This window comes from Nelusetta ayraudi, unplaced genomic scaffold, assembly GCF_046127955.1.
Source record: "Nelusetta ayraudi isolate G7.1 ecotype Tasmania unplaced genomic scaffold, CSIRO-AGI_Nayr_v1 ptg000033l, whole genome shotgun sequence".
Classification (NCBI taxonomy): Eukaryota; Metazoa; Chordata; class Actinopteri; order Tetraodontiformes; family Monacanthidae; genus Nelusetta; species Nelusetta ayraudi.
In genome coordinates this window covers 6070001-6090980 of record NW_027466083.1, presented here as the reverse complement: position 1 = coordinate 6090980, position 20980 = coordinate 6070001, and the positions used below count along the sequence as shown (strand labels likewise).

The following is a 20980-nucleotide window of genomic DNA, read 5'->3' as shown; positions in this document are numbered from 1 at the left end:
TCCGGTGGAGCCACCTCGCACTGTCAACTGCCATTGAAGCACAAAGCAAAACAAAAAATATGTTGTCCTCCAGCAGAGAGCCGATCTACAAAACTGAGCGACGAGCCTAAAAAACATTTCAGACGACAGGAACCTCCGTCAGTGGCAGGCAGGAAGACGTCGACAAACTGAAGGTCATAAAGGTGTTAGTTTTGTTGACAGCAGTAATAACACACAATTACACATTAAATAACTAAAACGGGAATGAGGGCAAAATCATTTCTCAACCCTGACAACAGGCTCGCACGCACGTGTGTGTGTATGTGGGTAGGTGTGGGAGTGCACTTGCTTTGTGTGTATTTATGCACATCAGTATAAATATATCAGTGTCTATGTTTTGTTGTGCAGTTAGGTGACACTGTGGTTTACCATGGAAAATAAAGGCTTGAGTACCTTCTGCCACACACACACACACGCAAGCACACACGCAAGCACACAGACAGACAGATAGACAGACAGACAGAGACACACGCACGCACACACATGCACACACACGCACACACACACACACACACACTGCTGATGGAAACTTCTTGAAGCTTCACCTGCTCCGCTGCGGTTCCTTTTTCTCCTCTTAGGAGAATTTATTGTCTGCAAAAGGGCATCTGACCTGAAATTAATAGCAGTTTTATCTGCGACGACGGAAATTACAATTGCAACTTGAAACGCAATAAAACAGGCAGCTCGCTGGTTTTTTGCGTGGGTACTATAATTATTCCATGTCTAACCGGTGAAGTCGACATGTTTGTGTGTGATAATTGCCGGGAGACAACCTTCTTTCTGTCTTGTTTTCTTCCTGATCTCTCTTTGACTCTTTTGACTGAAAGGAATCTTTGTCATCATTTGTCCTTCTTTGTGAAGCTGCCGTCATGGAACCGCACAGTGTTTACAGCTTACAGGTATTCAAGTAGCACATAAAAAAAATGCCAGGTAGCACATGAAACGGCCAAAAAAATAAAAATAAAACATAATTTGCACGACGTGAAATGATGGTAGAACCCTGCGGCCCGTGGATGAGCTGCGTCTGCAGGAAGCAGTTACGGGAAAAATCTCGTAAACGAGGTGGAAAAGCCCCGTTGATGCTGAGCTGGTGTGACATGCAGCCAGCAGAGGGAGGACGGGGGAGGACTGGGGAGCGGGACCGGGGGGAGGTCCAGGATGGGAGTCGTCCTCTCTGGCCCGGCCTCCGTCGACCTTCTTTGATTCTCTCGCTCTCCCTCCCTGTTTCTGTTGGACCGAGATGAAACGATCAGGGGATCGAGTAAGACGGAGATAGGAAGGAACTCTGAGCTCTGCGAGCAGGACACAAATAAATACAAAAAGACTCGACCAAGTGGGAAATATACAGAAAGACGGATGTGGGAACGGCGAGGCGGTGCAGAGTTTTGATAATTAGTATTTTTGCTGCGCACTCGTCTTAAACTCCCACACATTTTATTGTGAATTATCTATTATTATTTTATTATGAAAATCTAGACAAAGAAAAAAGAATTCCATTTAGCAGCACTGCATCATCTTGAACTTTCAAGTTTACAAAGACTTACGAGAACTTCTAAGTAAAAGAAAAAAAAGAAAAGAAAAAAGAAACCTCCTCGAAAAGACCCTGTGGGGATGGAGGTCACGTGGTGAAGCTGAAAGACCTCATGGTCTTCTAGAATCTTCTAATCTGGCATCGCTTAATTTTTTCACAACTTTCTAAGTAGAGTTAAAGAATAACACAAGTTTGGAGCGGGATTTGTTACATGTTTACAGATGTTACAGCGCAAGAGTGTGTGTGTGGAGAATCTTTGACTTGTGGACGATCGGCTGGTTAATCCATCGCTTGGTTCGAAGAGACACGCCAGGAGTCGCAGGCATCAGCCAGCCAGGCAGCCAGGCAGTCGGACCCCTGCTGTCTGATTGTGTGTGTGTGTGTGTGTGTGTGTGTGTGTGTGTGTGTGTGTGTGTGTGTGTGTGTGTGTGTGTGTGTGTGTGTGTGTGCGCATGCGCGCGCTGAAGGCTCTTCCAGAGGGAGCGACGTTCTGTGCGGAGCCGCATATTTACATTACAAATCACGACTAAACAATTCCGTGCACCACAGATGCAAACATCAGACGTTTCTTCACGGACGACTCGGATGGATGAGAATGATCAAGGGACGGCAGAAGAATGCAGGGGTGGGGGAGAGTGTAAACATGGATGGATGGATGGATGGTGGTAATCGAGGTGATGTTTGATGAATGAACAGTGTACGTATTAATGGATGGATAATTGATGGATGGATGGTCGATGGTTGATGGATTCTGAAGTGTTCTTCAGTCATCTTATTTTGGAAGAACTTACTTGCACTTCATGCTTTGACTTCCTTCTCAACTGTTTCAGTAATTATTCTGCTAATTTTCCACACCCATAACACAAAACTGGTGGTCCAGATGAACTTCCTGCAGCCTGCAAGGTAGCCTCCAGCCCCTCAGGCCCTCTTTGTGCCTTGAAATGTGGCTCGACCTGCGGTGTTTCCTCCCCCACCCCCACCACCGTGTCTCCCCTCCCCTCCCTCCCCCACCACGTTCCCCACCCTCCACCACCACCACCACCTCCACCGAGCCGGAGCAAGCAGCTCTGCGGTGAAGCGGAGCAGCGGCGGCTCCCCAGAGGGGTTTTGGACGTCCTCCAGGTGCGGTCGGCTCGATGGTAGCGCCCTCGCTTCGCTCACCCAACGTACACACATGACTTCAGGGTAGTTGTGCCACAGTGCACCAGCGCCTGGGCACGAACCGGGAGAGAAGGTTTTTCTTTCCCCACTTTTTTAGCCTGATTTTATTTTTAGGTTTGAAATAAAATACAGCTTGGGGTCAGAGAGGGTTGCTGGGTTGGATCGCAAGGGCTTATTTTAGTGGTTGCGCAACGAAGATGTATTCTTAATGATGAATTTAGTTGCATTTCAGTGCCACGGTGCTATTTATAAAAGGCTCAGGACTCTGTTGCATCTGGCAGTAAGAAGGCAAATTGGACAGAATGTGAACGGCAACCCCCGTTCTTCCTTGTGCCAGCCGATCTTGCGTCTTTCATGCTAGAATTTCAGTTTGGCTTAAATTTTAAAAACCCAAAGCAGCTTCGTACGGATGATTTTCATCTTCCACAGATCAGCGTATTTCTACAGTAGAACCACACCAGAGCTGGTGTTTGGTCCTAAGGAGCTGCTGCTGCTCCACACAGGGTTTCCCACAATCCTTCCTGCCAGACTTAATGTGAGATAGGAATGGTGTGCAACTTTGTAAATTAACTGAAGAAAATATATCTTTTGTGAGGTTTGTTGACCAAAAGACGGTCAGATTTAGAAACCTCTCTGTAATGCCATGACATATTAGCATAAAGGCATGTTTGCTGCTTCTTGGGATTTTTACATTTTGACTTATTCATACAACCTATTTGATTGTAATGAAGATATGAATGATTACAAATGGCATGACAAAGAAAAAGGGGGGTTCAAATTTAATTGTTACTTAATTAGTTGAACCCAGGTCTTCTTTTTTTCTTTTCTTACTTATTTTAATGGCAGAAATACCACAAAAACAAACACCAACTCTGCACTGCCCGGCAAGACGAGCCCCCGTCGGCCCGCTTGTGTCTGTTGTTGTCCATCTGCACCCCTTTCCTCCAACACCTCTTTGAGTTCCTGGAGATAAAAGCAAGCCGGGCGCAACATCAAATCGATGCCCATCAATAGGGAACATCTCCAGAAGATTAAAGAGACGCTGGCTCAGAGACAGTGAGGGGCGCTAACACAGGGCCGGGCTCGGCCAATGGCAAAGAGCTTTAATTGATGTGTAGAAGGAGAACGGATGAAAAGACAGTGTTTTAATGGGGCTGAGTGTCTGCGGTGGATCAGCCGTCTTTGTGCATGTCCATTAGATAGTGTCCGCTTTGCTAAATATTTATCAATTCTAAGTCTTGATTACGTTTCCGCCTTATAAAACATTCATCATCCCTGGGATTTCGCAGCGCAACCGCGCATTAGCGTTAGTGTCCACGCCTGTAATCCACTGGCTCTTCTTTGTAATTTTAACCAAGAAAATTTGGTCTCGCTGTTTTTTTCTCTCCCAAAATTCTCTTATCCTGTTTTTCATAGCAGTTTTTCAAGCAGCACTTTTACCATGAGAGAGCTGCTCTAATGGTCCTGTGCGCATCAAAGTGTTCTCCTTGTTTTTCATACTTTCTCATCAGGGTCTTTTACTGGCTAGTAAATGGATCTGGAATGAATATATATGAGTATTTCTGCTTTGACAACATGTTGTCGACGTCGGTGGAATGGTGGAATACAGTTCGAAAAACAACTGCCTACCATAACACACAAAAACACTTCAATAAGCATAAAGTGTAAATGGGCCACCGCAAGTCTTGAAGCTGTTAAATGAAGCGACTCTTTCATGTTTTGAGGTCTTCACTATAAGGCTCCTCTGCTCGTTTGTTTTTTTAAAGACCTCAGACAATCAGTGTTTACAAACTGCTTTTTAAATTGGCAGTATTTCAAACATCCCTTTTAAAGCAAATCGGTGGCTGCACCAAACCCTTCGCCAAAACTCGCTCGTACAAAATCTCCCTCGCGCACGTTTTCGTCAGTTCCACTCCTGCGCATCTACCCAACTGGTCCCGGAGCCTCTCGGTCCAGAAGTGAAACCCGATGAAGCGCCGTCACGACCGCACTTTACACACCGCCCTCCATAAAAAGCCCTTGGAAATGAGAGCAACATGTTGTTGGTGGTGGTGGTGATGTGGGGGGTGGGGGTGGGGGGGTAAAAGAGCGAGGGAATGTGGAAGGCATTCAAAAATATTCTTTCATAGTGAGCCGACCGCAGGACGAGGCCCTGCGCTTAGCTGGCCCGTGCGGTTGCGGCCCGGGGTTTGTACGCTCCTCCAGCCGGAGCCACATCAGAGCGGCGGAGCCTGTGTAATGTGATCCGGACCGCTGGGCAGAGAGGAGGCTTCCCTGGTGGATCCACCAGAACCACCACTGAAGCTCGCTGCGGGGATGGGCGGTCAGTGATGTAAGGCAGCGCCTGGTAACAAACAATTATGGTTGCGGCGGGCGAATGGCGAGCGTTCAGCGGGGCCGTCCTCCCTCCGCCACCGGGATGGCAGCAACGAGTGTCATCGCACGACTTTGAGTCTTGGCCCCGTTTTGTGTTTAATCTTCAGGAGGCAGCCAAAAGTTGGAGGAACGTGATTGGCAGAGTTCTAATTCTAACTTTAAGTAACTTCATGTTACTGATGCAGCGTTAAACAACACAAATTTGGTCATTGGGCAGTCTAATTTTCCCCTGTCTATCTATCTATCTATCTATCTATCTATCTATCTATCTATCTATCTATCAAAATAAATCTATTTGCCCTTTGTGACGTCATCAGTGGCTGATTCCCAAATCAGAGCATTTCAACACGCACTCTCTGGAGCAAGCCACAGAATAAAACCGACAGTAGTTTATTGTCAGGATGGTAAAACACATTATTAGAATCAGGCATGCATTTTTTTCTGAATACGAACCCTTTAAAATAACCTGGTTTCAATTTTTGAAAAAGACATTTCAGAAAAAAGGAAAAACTGCTTGCGTAGCCCCTTTTCCCTGACACACCACTCCTGCGCCCTTTAGATATTTTCTTGACGACAATCTCCACAAGACATTTGTCAGTAAAGGCGCTTGCAAGCATTGTCAGGTGTGAAGCCGTGGTGAGCTTCCAGACTTATCATCTTCAGAGTCGTATCATGAAGACATCAAAACGTGTCCTTCATTTTGTTCTGCCCATCCCTCCCTCCCTCCCTCTCTCTCTCTCTCCCTCTCTCTTTCTCTCTCTCTCTCTCCTCCTGCCATCCTCTTCGCTCCGTCTCCCTCCATCTCCCACCGTCCCGTTTCATCTCCTCCCCTTTGCTCCTCTTTCTCTCCACCGCCGCTTCTCCCTCCTCCTGCCCCTCCCCCCTCTGTGCACCCGCCAGTCTTGAACAAACAAACAAGCAGCGGGTGGCTCGTGTCTCCTATCTATAATTCAAGCCAGACAAACTACAGTGGGGATGTTTGCCAAACACAAGAAAATACATCTCCCCCTACGTCAGAGCGGGGGAGAGAAAAAAGAAAAAGGAATCTGTTTCGTGGCTCACATTCAGCACAAAGAGAGGACGAGTCCAACATTTAGCCCGCAGATCAAACTGGTGTTTTCGGCTTTGTCCTCTGTGGAAAACACACCAGGGAACCAGGAAGGACACGTGAACGCATCTTAACCGGACTTGGTGCATAAAATAGTGGTCGATTTCGAAACAGATCTGGTGCTGGCCCTTTATCACATGCCTCCTTCCTCCTTCGCCCCCCCTCCTCTCTCTCGGGGCCCTTGACGCAGCTGTGCGGCAGTGCGGCTGCCTGCGAGCGGCGTCCAGCGCGGCGAAGTGCTTCATATCCCTCCTGAGCGCGGGCCAAACCGCTTGTGGTAACAGCCACTTATAACCGTAAATGAGGGCTGAGAGGAAAACTGGGGCTGTTTTTCCAGGTGTTTAGACCGATCACCAGAGAGAAGTTTTCGAGTCTGTCCAATGCCCCACCCCACCCCACCCCCACCCCCCACCCTGAAATTGCTCGCCTCTGTTGAAAGGAGCTCCTCAACATTCAATTTGGCCCTTCAGATCCTTTCAAACAATACTGTGTGTGTTCTCCCGTGTTTATTTACTTATTTATTTATTTAGTTTACCTCCTGTGCGACTGTAAAGGTAGTTTTTTGGCTGCGTGGCACACAGTCTCGTGATGGATGCGTACACATTGATGACTCCTCGAACCCACAGGAACCTTCTCTCCATCCACGTTCTTCCCCCTTGCCTTCAGTAGCAGCTGGTTGCTGGGATGCTTTCACTGAAAATTGAAGTATTGATGCTCAACGCTATGCAAGTTTTTTGCTAAAATTTTTGCTTGAACTGTCCCTTTAATGTAAGTGGGCTACATGTCTAAAAGTCTCTTACCATCATTCCTAGGAGATACACAAGACATTTAAGTTGATATGGGTAAGAATAGACACCCAGAGACAATGTAAAAACGTTCATGTTTGAAATGTGAGTAAGTTAGGTGAGGATTCGTTGGTAAAACTCCTGGGCTGACTGGCCGAAAGAGCTGCTCTGACGGCGTGCCAAACGCTCAGTTAAGCTCCGGAGAAGATGGAGAGGTTCGCTCAGCAGGTGGGCCAGGGGTAGGGGAGAACGAGGGATGAGAAGTGGTGAGGAAGGAGCAAGGGATTGTGGGAGGTGGGGGCGCACCGCACATCTGGAGGAATCACTGCATCCACTGGGGCAAAAACGGAATTAATCAGAGGGAATACATTAAAAGATGAAAGGAGGGAAGAGGAGCAGCAGCTCCGATATCTGTCTATCTGTCTATCTATCTATCTGTCTATCTATCTGTCTATCTGTCTGTCTATCTGTCTATCTGTCTATCTGTTTATCTGTTTATCTGTCTATCTGTCTATCTGTCTATCTGTCTGTCTATCTGTCTATCTATCTGTCTATCTATCTGTCTGTCTGTCTGTCTGTCATTATCTTCCTCAAGGCTGCCTGAATTCAACTCTGTTTTATTTTGGCAACGAAGGGGGATATTTTTTTTTAACACTTCACTAGCATGTGACATTGGCTGCTTTGCACAAAGAACATGAAATTTGGATATTTTTTTCTTGCACTCTAAACTCAGCTGGTCATCCAGGGTCTTCCTTTCTCCAACAAAGACCGTGATTCTCAGAAAACAGATGGTTTTGGGAAAACACTTTTTTCAATTTTCTCCTCAACAAAAGCGAGTCCTGTTAAAAAAATATTAATAATTTGCCATGAATAAATCCTCCGAAGGATTTTTGCAGAGTCTAAAAACACATGAAAATTTGCTGGGAAACAGGCAAAGCCTTGTCAGTCGCAAAACAGAATGAAACGGTCCTTATCACAGGGTTTCTAACTTCAGACCAGTGGGGGTCAGAGGTCGCCACCCCGGCCACTTTGTTGTGGCCTCTCTGGGACGGCCCTCTAAGGGGTGGACGGTGGTCATCAGTGACGATAAACACCTGGCTGTCACAAGCATTTTGCCGTAACAACGGTAATCTTTGGTGAGGGATGACTCCTGAACCAGTCGGCAGCGGAGCTGCTTGATCTTCGCGAGGGATGATGAAAGGCACCAGCTGATTGGACGGCTGGCCCCGGGGCTCTGGTCCGCTCCCTGTGTCGGCTGATGATTTGCCTATTTCAGACTGCGTGTGTGTGTGTGTGTGTGTGTGTGTGTGTGTGTGTGTGTGTGTGTGTGTGTGTGTGTGTGTGTGAGTGTGTGTGTGTGTGTGTGTGTGTTGTGGCTGTGCTGCGATCTGATGTTTCTTTCAGATTGCGTTGTCGTGTGAAAAACTGATTAGTCAACAGGAAAAAAAGTTGTTTGTGAATGTTTGGGAAAATTTATGTGCGTTTTAGATTTGGGTTTGGAACTAACAAAATACTTGCCAATGTCATCATGGATTTTTGTTCAGTCTTCACAAATAAAACAATTGATTTAAATTTTAAGAAATAATTCCAAGTACTGAAGTTTTGAATCAAATGCCGTCTTATTTAAATGAGATGAAGCTTTTAAAGGTGCCAAATGTACATTTATTACATTACTCATATAACACTTGTATGTGGGGGGGTTGGGACAAAAAAAAAAGCAAAATGTCTAACTGTTTTTAATTTAAATGAGCATTTATGAGTCAGCAGAAGAAGTGAAGAGATTAAATGTATAAGTTTTTATGAAATGTAGTCATCTAATATTTTTGGAATTTTTATTATCTAAAACAAAAACAACACAAAAGCTACAGCTTTGTCTCCACTCAAATCAAGCGGAACAATCAGTAAGTTAAAAGGAGGTTGTTTTTTTTTCAACAGTCATCTTAGCTTCTCAGCCACTGGCTGCCGTAGGCGTTGAATAATAGGGGCAAGCCGGCAGCAAGCCGGCAGCAAGCCGGCGGCTCTAATGAACTCACCATCTGCATCAGCATTTGACCCTCCAAGGTTTCGCTTCATCGGAGAATGAAATACCAGGGGAACAAAGCATCGGTTGGTTTGATATGTGGGCATAACGCTGCCACTTTCAAAACTTCTGCATTTAAATGAATGCAAGTGCGCGCGGAAAACTTTTCAGGAAACTAAAATTCTCACGCGCTCTCTTTAAAAAAGACGATAAGTGCCAGCGGGCCTCACCTCCTCTCCGCTGAAGAGGTGAAGACCATTGAGCGCACTTTTGGCCCCTGTAGGTATATCCTTTGCATGGCCTCTAATGCTCCCAGAACACACGAGCGCCTCGGGACCAGATTATTTTGATACAAACATCAAAGCCGCACATCAGACAGACATCGCTGCGCACGTGAGGCCAAGCCGGCAGCCCACGGGGCAGAAAGCATGTAAGCTGATTGAGTCGTCTGCTCGTCGCCGAACTCCCCCCCCCCACCCCACCGAAAAACCTGACGCAACAACTGGCTGGCATGGATATAAAGTCTCAGTCAGGGCCCGAGCACACACAGGAGGCTCACAGGTAGAAATATTCACCTCTAATAACACGACTGCAGCGCCGCGTAAAGGGATTATATGTGTAACACTTTCTATCAGGAATTCTGAACTCTGTTCCATTTTTTCACATGTATATATTGTAGAACTTTGCTTACTGGAGTCTGATACAATAGGCATCTTGATACACTGTCATTGTTTATTGTCATTATGAGCACATAACGCAATTTTCAACCTCAAACATAAATTTTCTTAAAATTAATTAAATTAATAAAATTAAAATAATAATAAAATCTTGAGTCTTGAATTATCCAATACACTTGCGATACATATGCGGCACACACCAAATTAATATGATACAATTTGACACAATACAATTTGATTCAATACGATTCACAACTCGGTCACTATCACTGTGACTACTACTTGCTGTTCGATTCAACAAAGTGCTTTTTTGATCTGATATTTGATCGTACCATGCAGACTTACAATGGTGGCAAGCAAATTAATGACTTTGATTTTTTTATTATTTTTTTTTAACTAATAAGGCAAAAGTTCACAAATGAGTATAAATTAAGTCTAAAAAAAAACTAATGTGTAGCTGCCACAGCCGTGGCAGGAGATGCCAGGTTGCTGCAGGCGGAGGCCTCTGTGGTCTCTTCAGGTGGCTGATAACTTCACACAGGTACCACAGATTTTGCAAATTACAACATATTTCACCAGTTGTCTGTTTTTCTCGTAAAAAAAAAAAGCAAATTTACAATTTAAAATTGCTTCCCTCCTCTTGGCTTCTGCCCTGTTTGTTAAGAAGTTGAACAGTGTGTCTCCAAATAAAAAAGTAACAAAAAGTAACACATTTTTTCATTGGTCCTGTGTACAAATGAATACGGAAAACACAGAATATTAAAATTATCAGTTATAAACAAATTCTGATAGCCGATGTATCTATGTATACAGAAATGTATCTTCTTCTTGTTGTGGTTGTAATGCTTTATCCCTCTGAAAATATTTCAAAATGATTAATACACCTGTTAAAAAATTGTATCTCTTTTCTGCTGCTTGGTTAAAAAAAAAAAAACAAAAAAGAAACATCATGAGTGGCCTGTTCCTTTTATTGTGGTATCCGGTTGCCATATTTGTGTGAAAAATAGAAACTAGCACACCGGAAACATGTCATTGCTCAAAATTTTGCATACATGTGGCATTTCCCATTTTTGGCACATGGTATTTAGGCTGCACTGGTGAGCGAAAGCTGCAGTCGGCGCAGGAAGGGTTTCACAATGAGTGAGCAGCGACAGATGCGCTCCGTCATCAATGCAGAGGACCGAGGCAGCGCAGAGCTGTGGATCAGGTCGCACTTGCGCTCTGTAGGTGAGAAGGACTGATTTTCCATCAAGAATGGAGGAAGAGGAGGAAGCTTGAAAAAACAACAACAAACAAACTGGATTTTTGACGTCTGATGCAGAAAAAAAAAAAGTCTTCGCCTCTCAGACGATGATGTCATCAAACGTCGCCTCTGCCAGCTGGCTCCCACAAGAAAAGAAAGGAGGAAAAAAAACGAATGTGGCCTCAAGTGCTTGTAGTATCTATTCTTCGAGTCAACCCAAACCCGGCAGGAAGTGTGTCTCACAGTGGATTTATGTCCTCTGTGGTTGCCCCCATTTCCTGATGTCTCCGGCTGCCAATATTTCTAGTGCCCGAAAGTCTTGCAAAAGACAAGCTGGCACTTGCAATAGAAGCAATTGGAAACCCTTCCAATAGAAGTTAAGGGAACCGATGAAAAAACGCACAGCATTAATAATTAGCTCCCCAGATTTGTACCAGTCGCCGGCGCTTGTTACTGTCGAGTGAAACCGCAGCCTGAAGGAGAAAGTTGTTGCTGTCCACTCATAGAGAGAGTGTCAAGTCATCTCCAAATGCCAGAGCACGCATTCACATCCGTGGCGTCTTGGGGGGGGTGGGCTTGGGGTCCTCAGCGGAGCGGAGCGGTTGTCTTTCGCAAAGGGCCCAGAGGGGTTTTTCTCACCACATCCAGCCCGAGCTGTGATGCTCGATCGTGTGTGAAAAGTGACTCACCTTTCACTGTTTCCTGTATCTCTCTCGCTGGAGCGGAGTCCACGCGACTGCAAGTGTTACATCTGTCGCTATCACTTCTCTCATTTAAGCAAATTTGTTGTTTCAGTGCCGCGCGCAGACGGCTGAAGCGATCACGAGACAGCAAAATGATCAGTGTGTCAGGAACTCAGTCTTGGCAGCACCTGAGTTTGTTCAACCACCACACTGTGACTGAATAGCTGAGATTTCACTTCCTGAATCCCACACGTTCATCTCAACCAGCTTCTGAACCAATTGTTTTCAGCTGATCTCAGGCTTACAAAACCAACCACCGTCCTTTCAGTTGAGGCAAAAAAAACAGGAAATGTCAGCAGCTAGCCGCAGTAAAGTTGTTGCGGTCTTATATCATCTTTGCTTGCCACACTGTGCAACAGGCATCTTCATAAACTTTGGTGAGACATCAAGTTTGATGTTGGCAGACTGTATAATGAACTCTATACTATATCGCAGGCTGCGGCCTGCATCAGTATGCAACGTCATCAGCGCACCATGACACAACCAATCCACGCCGCAGAAAACAAATACAAAAACTTGGGCCCAAAAATTATTTTCAAAAAAAAAAAAATAATTAAGAAATTGTGCATTTGGACTCGGTCCTACCTTTGCAGAAGAGGCAGACTTGACTTGTTTTTCTGAGAGAGTTGGAGCTACATATTTATTAGCTTCTACTTGCAATTACTTATTAGTAGCTGTTGGCTGTAAAGCCATCACACTGTGAGACGGTCAACGCAAGTCATTATAGAATTTCCAATCTTTTATCGTAAACTGTGGTCTTTGGTCGCAAAACTGTGACGACGGCCTTCCTTGAACCTGTCTCACGGTGCGACGTGAGACCACTCTTTCTGAGCAATGACCAAAGACTTTCCTGGACCACGATGGGCGTATGTCGTCCAAGGTGGCCGAGACGACAAAGATGAAAAATGGGCGAACGTAGCTGCTGTGTTTTTGTCAGAGCTCGATGGTGATTTCACATTGAAAGAAGAACCAAGAGGCGCCTTAAAGCACTTTGTGGAAACCATGCTGAGCTTTCAGTCCTAAATGGCTGCAGCCGCAGTCTAACTGAACAATGTGGCACATTGCAGCGCACCCCTCTTTGATGGTGACTGACAGAGGATTTGTCCAATAAACATTCACCGACTCTTTGCCCGACGGAAAAGTGAGATCGTTGCCAGCGGAAGGAAATGTTCCATCTGGCGCGTCGGGTTCGATTTAAGATGCAGGTCAGGAAAAAAAAAAAGCTGTCGGAGTAGCAGCCGTTGTAGATGTAGAACATTCGGATCGACTTCCTGGAAGAAGTCATCTGAACGAAACCACCAACGGCAATGCCCTGAAAAAAAACACCATCTATCAGCGTTTTGTCCTGACGCTTCGCAGACAGTCCACAACCACTGGGATCCCGTCAGAGAAGTAAAGCGTTCAGAGACGACTCGCGTGGGGATGAAGGGAATTCTGCATTTCGTACGGAGACACTAAAGCCAACGTGAAGTGAAAATGGGGGCCAGTTGTGACCTCGTCGCCCCCTCCTGCAAACTTCATGCATCCTCACCTACATTTGGGAGTCAAGTCTGCTTGTGCGTGTATGTGTGTGTGTGTGTGTGTGTCTCTAATTGGGGGAGTGGGCAGACTCTGCTAAAGTTGGGGAGGGGTGACTGGCTGGTGTTTGGCCGCTTTTTAAACATAAGCCGCGTTGTTATGGTTGCCCAGGCTTTGAAGTTGCCAAACCTCCAACTAGGAGGCTCTTATTTTAGGCTCCCGACTCTGGAGAAGGCAATGACTTCCAGATTGGGAGGACCTACTTACTGGTCTGAACCGGCTGCGAGGGTGGGTGGGGCGGGCTGTGGGGGGTCAGGGCGCGTCACTCCAGTGGTGGTGGTGGTGGTGGTGCTGGTGCCGCCGTCGTGATTTAGACCAGCGGGGAGAAAATGGAGTTTGAGTTTTTTCTTTCTTTTTTTTTTTCTTACCAACCATTAAGTGAAGTGAAACACGAAGCACATTCGATTCGTTCAGGACCTAAATGTGTTTTTGAGTCAGAAATGTTTTCTTCTTTACTTGGTCGTATTAATCATAACATTTGTGCTCTATTAGTCATAAAGGGCAGTTTCAGAATTGGTCCGCCCGATGTCACACGCTCCAGGTGTTTCCCATGAGCCGTATTTTATTCACGCAGCTTGTGTTCAACTTTCAAGGATTGATTGATGCAAATGAGGTCTTTCTGATGAGAGCTGCTCAGAAGAGCCTAGTCCCTCTGCTGCTGCTGCTGCTGCGGCGCTCGGCTCATGCCAGTTTATTCTCTTTGCATTTTCCAGAAAGACAGCAGTAAGTTAGATTGCATTTTTTTTTTTTAACATTGGAAAGACGAGAGAACCGCAAATCGAATGAAGGAGGAGTCGATGAGATGTGTCGGCTCACACTCTTCTTTTTCTGAAAATCTCGTTTTCTCTCATTTTCTGCGGCTCCTCTCTGCATGCAGGTGTGGGGAATTTTGCCGCGCTTTTACACTCATCTCACCGCCCCCATCTGCCGCCCACCTACCCAGCGCAGCGCTGCGTGCACGCAGGCCCTGTCACTTCTCAGATTAAAAAGACATATTGTAATTTCCGAAGTCTGAAAATATTTTGTCATCTTTTTTTAAAGTCTATGATTTATTGAAATCATCATCTTCTTTTTTGCAACAATTCAAACCCTCTTTTCATCGAGTGAAATTAACTAAATGTGACTTTAATTAGAAAGTTTTTTTTTTTTTTAACAACTGCAATTCTGTAATAATTCAGGTTTTTCCCATAAGTTAATACATTTGGACAGCAACTGTACTTGAGCCGTTTTTTTTATTATTACAATGTCCATATTTAGAATTAAACAAGATCATTAGCATTAAATGCTGTATTCCATATTAGCACCATGATAAACAAGTGAAAACCTCTCAATTCCTTTCAACAACCTTCAGCATCAAGTGAACTGTGCTGTGTTGCTGCGCAGCGTCTGCTCCTTCACAGATCTGTGAGTCGATCTTTGAGGCTCCTTGCTTGAGAGTTTGACCGCCGCCACTGACTGAACGGCGCCAGGAATTGTCACTTCAGCCGTTCCTTTATTTCAGGGTCGAGCGTGTATTGGAGCAGGGGAGCGGGGTGGCGAGCAGAAGAGCATTCAGAGTGCGTCATCTCCGGGAAACATGAGATTAAAGACATTGGACTCAAAAGCATCTCGGACAAAAGGGCCGATGCTTTAATATCCGCGTCAGATATAAATAATAATGGGAAAGGAGAGCGACGCTGCCACTTAGTGTGTCATCTGAAAACTAAAGAATAAATTATGTTTTAATAGCACGAGGAGGATATGAGTGCGTGTGATTGCTTGTATGTGAAATGCATAGGTAGCGCGTGTGTGTGTGTGTGTCAGGGTCAAGGTGGAGGGCTGTCATTACAAACAAGTGATGCCTGAGATCCCATTAACTCCTGCATTCAGCGGCAGATTTGGCTTCAAATGGAAGTGGAGATAAAAGGTGCTGACGAATCAAAGGGCTTTCAAGCCGGCTGAGGCCGCGGTGGGCGGGGCCACGTCGAGGCGTTAAAAGCACGGCGGACGCCTAATTGGGAGTTATGAACGCAATGGCACCTTTGAAGTAATCGCGTCTTTGATGCAATCAAACAGCGAGTCCCTCGGCCAGCGCGCAGGAGAGAAACCCTGTCGGACGACTCACTGATCTGATTCGCTGGCTGATCTGATTCACTGGCTGTGCTGCAGTTCTCTCGTTGATGAAGCATAAAAAATTGTTGTCGTGTTTTTTTTTGTTATTGTCATTTTGTACTTGTGCAACATGCCAAGTCATAAGCATTTTTCACTCTCAAACTAAAGGTGATCTTAGCAGCTGGAGATTCTCATTTTTTTTTAATTGTGTAGAAACAACCTTAATGAGTATTGTTGCTCCTTAAGATCAAAGTGCACAAACTAACTAACTAACTACTGTAAATGCTAAATTCATACGCTACCAGTCAAGAGTTTGGACACACCCTATAAATTGAATGTCTTGTCTTTCATTGTTATGACTATTGACTTTGCAGTTTCTCACTGAAGGCATCAAAACTACAAATATTTGATGTCTTCAGTATCTGCAGTGTAGAAAGTTGTAAAGATTTATATATAAAAAAAAAAAAAAGGGCATGAGAAGGTGTGTCCAAATTTTTGACTGGTAGTTTACATTAAAAAAGTATCTGGAATATTTTAGGTGGAGAAAAAAAAGATTCACTACTGATGTAATTATTATTTATTTCCCCAAAGATCTTTGGGATGCTGCAAGGTTGTGTAACACAACTCCTGTAATTTGGAGGATGACTGAACTTTTCCCTCTTTTTTTTTTTTCCGTATGTGTTTTGCATCTGAACATGACACATTTTTTTAAAAATGTTTTTGCCAAGTTGCATGTTGTTCGACGTGAAGACGCTCTGGACATCGCGAGCATTTTTGCTCAAGCTTTACGTATGTGTGTGTGTTCGCGTGCGCCTCAGTGAAGGTAATTACGTGTAAGTTTTGCTGAGTGCATGTGTGTCGTGGGGTTATGGGGGGGATTTTTTTCTCCTTTTTTTTTTAAGTACAGAGGGGGTTTTGATAATTACGGGTTAAATGACTGCTCTGAGTCTGCCTCCCTGAGTGTGTGTAAAAAAAGGAAGGCGCAGCTAAAGCCACTTCAAGGCCGACTAATTACCCCGAGGAAGAGAGGAAACATAAATGGGCCGTTTTGCGGCTACGATGTTGCAGCGCAAACGGCGACGGCGACCTCGGCGCACGTGAAACGGGGGCCGCCGCCACTTTTGAAGGCCCACATGTGCGTGCGTGTGTGTTTGCAGAACCTGTAAAGACACAATGTGTGTATGTGTGTGTGTCCAAACATGTAAAATTGCATAATTTGTGTTGCCAGGCTGGAGCTAAATGACTGAGTACGGCAGCAGAAACAAATAAAGAGAAGCGCCGCGTTCTCCTCCAGCGCTTCGCCGGGTTATTATCACATCCACAGGACCACCTTACCCAGAATCCCCCACCGACACCCAGCATCCGCCCCTCCGCCCTCCCTTCAATTCCCAATCCCACCCACCCACCCACTCACTCACCCGGCCGACCCCGCCCTGTGTCCCTGGGCTGCGGCGGCGGCGGCAACACGTTTTGTTTTCATGTGTCTCGACATTAAAAGCGGTTTAAAGCAGTTTGATCTCAGCAGCTGTGTGGCATACGCACGAGGAGGATGAGTGTGAGTGCGTGCACATGCTTGTGAGTGTGTGTGTGTGTGTGTGTTAGCATTTATGCGTGTGTCTGGCTTGTTTTACGTGCGATAAAGTTCATCTTGATGGACGGTTGCCGCTAAAAGAAACTGTGTGTGTGTGTCAGTTTATGTGCGCGCACACACACACACACACACGCCCATGTGTGCGTGCTCAGATTTCTAATGATGCACATGCACGACGCCGGGTGCAAAGTGTGGAAGCGCTGACTTAAAGTGATAAGGCATTCACTTTGTAACCCAGCAGGAGGCCCTGCGAGCAGCCGCCCATCTGCTGCTCTGTAATGCTGCTGCTGCTGCTGCACACACACACACACACACACACAAACGTGCACGCACACATCTCACACACACACACACACACATACATGTATGCAGACTCATGCAAATGCTTCCACATGCAGACGCGCCATGATGTAGCCTTCAAAATAAAACCCCCGAGATATCAGATATGTTTTTAAAAACAAATTTGCCTCTCTTCCGAAGCTTTCTAAGATTTAACACACGCTCTCACACAAACACACACACACACACACACACACTCACGCACGCACAGCCAGTGTAACAGAGTCCCAGGCCGCCCGCTTGGCTCCCCCCGTGGCTGCAAACCGCCATGACGTATCCAGTGTCAGCCAGCAGGCTGTTAGCATTAGCAACAACCGGCCTTCACATCACTTATTGAAAGCCATTTGTAAACAGAAACATGAAAGCAAACAAGCTCTCACGCAGCCTCACTGCATCATCAAAGGCTTATCGATCAAATGGACCCACCTCCTCCACCTCCACCACCTCCTCCTGCTCCCCTGGCACCCAACGGGAGCATCTTGTTTGTTCTAAAAAAAAAAAAATAATAAAGGAAGAAGGAAAAAAATTTGCTGTGTTTAAAATTTCCAGCTCCCTACCAATGTTTGTGTACGAATTCGGATGGATTTATGTTTTATCGGCGAGCAAATATTGATAAAAGCCAAATTTACTTTTTGGATGATGCAGCGCTGGCTTGTCGTCCGTGTTGCCTGTCGGCCTGTTTGTTTTTGCATCTCGGAAACATGTGTGTGTGTGTGTGTGTGTGTGTGTGTGTGTGTGTGTGTGTGTGTGTGTGTGTGTGTGTGTGTGTGTGTGTGTGCGGCTGATTAAATTAAGAGAGGATTTTTTTTTTCGTCATGAGCGTCTCATTGAAGTCAGCGGGATAAAAAGGGACCCGAGCCTCCTCCTCGGTCTTCTCTGATTGCAGCGGAGCAGTTTTTTTTGGTTGCGTCACTTCCACTCAAGTCACGGAATGTCGTCGCAACATTTCTGCCCGTCGCTCGTCTTTGTTGCTGAAACTGCTGCAAACTAAAGCGGTGACGATGTTGAACATCATGAGAATAAAAGATGGCTTTAAGTGAAACGCCGTAGCTCGAACCTCCTTTGTCACGCAGTTTTTAGTCCCGTTCGCACGTGGGCCGTTAACGCTGAAAATGTCTGCATTTGATCTGGTAGCGCTGTGTCACGTTGCCGGTAAACTACGTAAAATGCTCCGAAATATCCGACCTTTCGTCCAGTTCGTCCGGCTCACTCTACCATCCACGATGCAGACGATGTCGGTCAGCGTGGATGTGGTTCGGTCCGAAGTTTAACCATCCACTTTTCTTCTTTTTCTCCACCCGCAGTCCAACAAAGTGTCGGTGGTGCAGCAGTCCCACGGGATGCACCCCCTCTCGTCCCTCCTGCCCTACAGCAACGAGCACTTCAGCCCGAGTCCTCCACACCTTCCCACAGACATGAGCCAAAAGACAGGTGAGACGCTCGCACGCACACACACACACACACACACACACACACACACACACACACACACACACACACACACACACACACATACACTCGCAGAATGCTAAAGTTGGTAGCCTCTTCAGTTATTTGCTCAGCACTGTGGGAACTGTTTCCACTGCTGAAGCAGGAAAACTTTTCATCTCTTTCACCACTCTTCTGACACAAGAGCAACTATGCGACGTGCTGCGTGTGAGCACCGACTGATGACACTTCTGAGAATCCATGTGACGAGGCCATCAGAAGCGTTCGCGACGCTCGGGTCGACTTTGCAGAATCTTTTTTTCTCCGTTTTCCGCAGCGTATTTTAGGCCTCTCGCTGTGCTGAGCCTCAGCGTGCACGTTCCTGAACTGTTTTGGTGCAGAGTAACGTCTGCACTGTAAGGCCTTGACATGGCCTTAGACACACAGTGACACACACACACGCACACACACACAGCTGCACTTTCTGATGCTGAAGTCTTGTCAAAACACAGGATTACACACATTTAAGAAGTTACACACACACACACACACACACACACACACACACACACACACACAAGAGCCAGGCAACAGATGCAGAGACAGAATCCAGAGAGCTGCTGAACTGCTGCTGATACCTTCAAACACACGCACACACACACACACACACACACACACACACCCGGCACTCCTCACTCAGCGCAGCAGAAACGCAGCGTGCGATCCCTCGCTCGCTCCTGATGTGAAATAATGGCCTCTTTTCCACATGCGTGCCATATTATTCTCATGTGTTCACGCTTTTGCTGGCTCCCGCCCTCCTCCGACATGCACACCCGGGGTCACGCACGCACGCACGCACGCACGCACGCACGCACGCACGCACGCACGCACGGCGTGTGTGAAGTGGCAGTATGAGCTCTGTCAGCCTGTGGCACTTCTTTGGCTGCTCTGAAGTGGCTCGTCCCTCTGAAGGGACCGCCAGCCACACACACACACACACACACAAACATGGAAACAATTAGAGTGACATTCGCACAAGCCATGGCTGCAGGACACACGAGGTTCTCCTTAGCGAGCGCCGTGCTGCAGACACTCTGTGCGCTCTGTTTGGAAGTCACAAACAAACACACCCCGACGTTTAAACACAGCATTTTTTTTTTGTTTGTTTTTCGTTTTTTTGTGTTTGGGGCCTTTTAGACGTTGCCAGAGGAGCGCAAGTCCCCCGGTTGATGGCTTTGTCTCTGTGGCTCTCACCAAATAGCAAAATTACAGAGTTTCATCTCCAGGGATTTTTTTCCTTAATCCCAAGATGGAGCCAATTGCCGGCAAAGTCCATTTGTTTAGACCCAACGGCTGCAGACCTGTTGACTTCTGCGTCGTACTGGGCACATTCAAAAGAAACCTTCTGTCTGGTTGAGTCAACCTTCGTTGCCAGTCAAAGTCCAGGCGGCCGAAACCTTGTTCTTCTTCTTCTCCTCCTGGTTTCCAGGAGTCAGTTGTGTTTTTAAGAGATGAACCTCCACTCCTCCGCTGAGCACTGACACCACCGACCACACACGTCCGCCAGAGGAGACACGCTTAATTTTACACATCAAACTCTGCGCTGCGTCCAGCGCAGAGGCGAGGAGACGCTTCTCAGAATCTGATGAAAGGGGTTCGCAGATCGCAAAGCTGCAGGTGTGAAAGGTTTTCGTGTCTACGGAGGGTTTTTCCGAGCTGCGACCTGGTCGGGTCTTCGAATGCGCTCGCTCTGCGTTGGCGACGGGGTGATACCTTCAAGGCTGTACCGAGGTGTCCGAGGTCTCCGAGGTGTCGGAGGCGACAGTGTCGTAGTTGAGCTGTCCACCGTCAGTGCGCAGAGGGAAGTGTGAAGGCTAGTGATGGGTGTCTGGATCAGCGTATCGATAACATCGACAGCAGTGTTGGTATCGACATGAATTGAAAATGAATGGAAAGAAAGTCATACTTGTATACCAGATATTGCAATAGTATGTATTGATATATAAACTATGTCATGCCACTACAAGGTTGCCCATTAAGTTGCTCTCGAGTGCAACAGGCATTGAATGGTGTGGACAAATATTTTCTGTTCACCTAAAATGCCTCGTTATGTCCTGGGTTTTTAACTCATTAGTAACCACGGGGGGGGGGGTCACAATTCAGATTAGGCATCATCCACCTTAATTAGAAAATATTGGTATCCTATCAGTATTGGCAATACTGGCTCTGTATTTGTTTGATGTTGAATCCATCCCAACTCTTGCAGCATG

At 46.2% G+C, this 20980-nt stretch overlaps 1 protein-coding gene and 1 long non-coding RNA gene across 8 annotated transcripts in view; one reads left to right on the top strand and one right to left on the bottom strand.

The window, feature by feature from the left end:
- Positions 1 to 20980, top strand: part of tcf7 (transcription factor 7) — a 55531-nt gene that overhangs the window by 15291 nt on the left and 19260 nt on the right. For all 7 annotated transcript variants that reach the window (XM_076031918.1, XM_076031915.1, XM_076031916.1 and 4 more), the window contains exon 4: positions 18587 to 18713. In XM_076031918.1, the coding sequence (XP_075888033.1) occupies positions 18587 to 18713 (127 nt within the window). The remainder of the gene's footprint in view (positions 1 to 18586; positions 18714 to 20980) is intronic.
- LOC142891961 (uncharacterized) lies at positions 10648 to 12032 on the bottom strand. Its single transcript, XR_012927346.1, has 2 exons — positions 11630 to 12032; positions 10648 to 11076 (listed from the first exon to the last, which is right to left on the bottom strand). It is a non-coding gene; the product is annotated as an uncharacterized LOC142891961 (long non-coding RNA).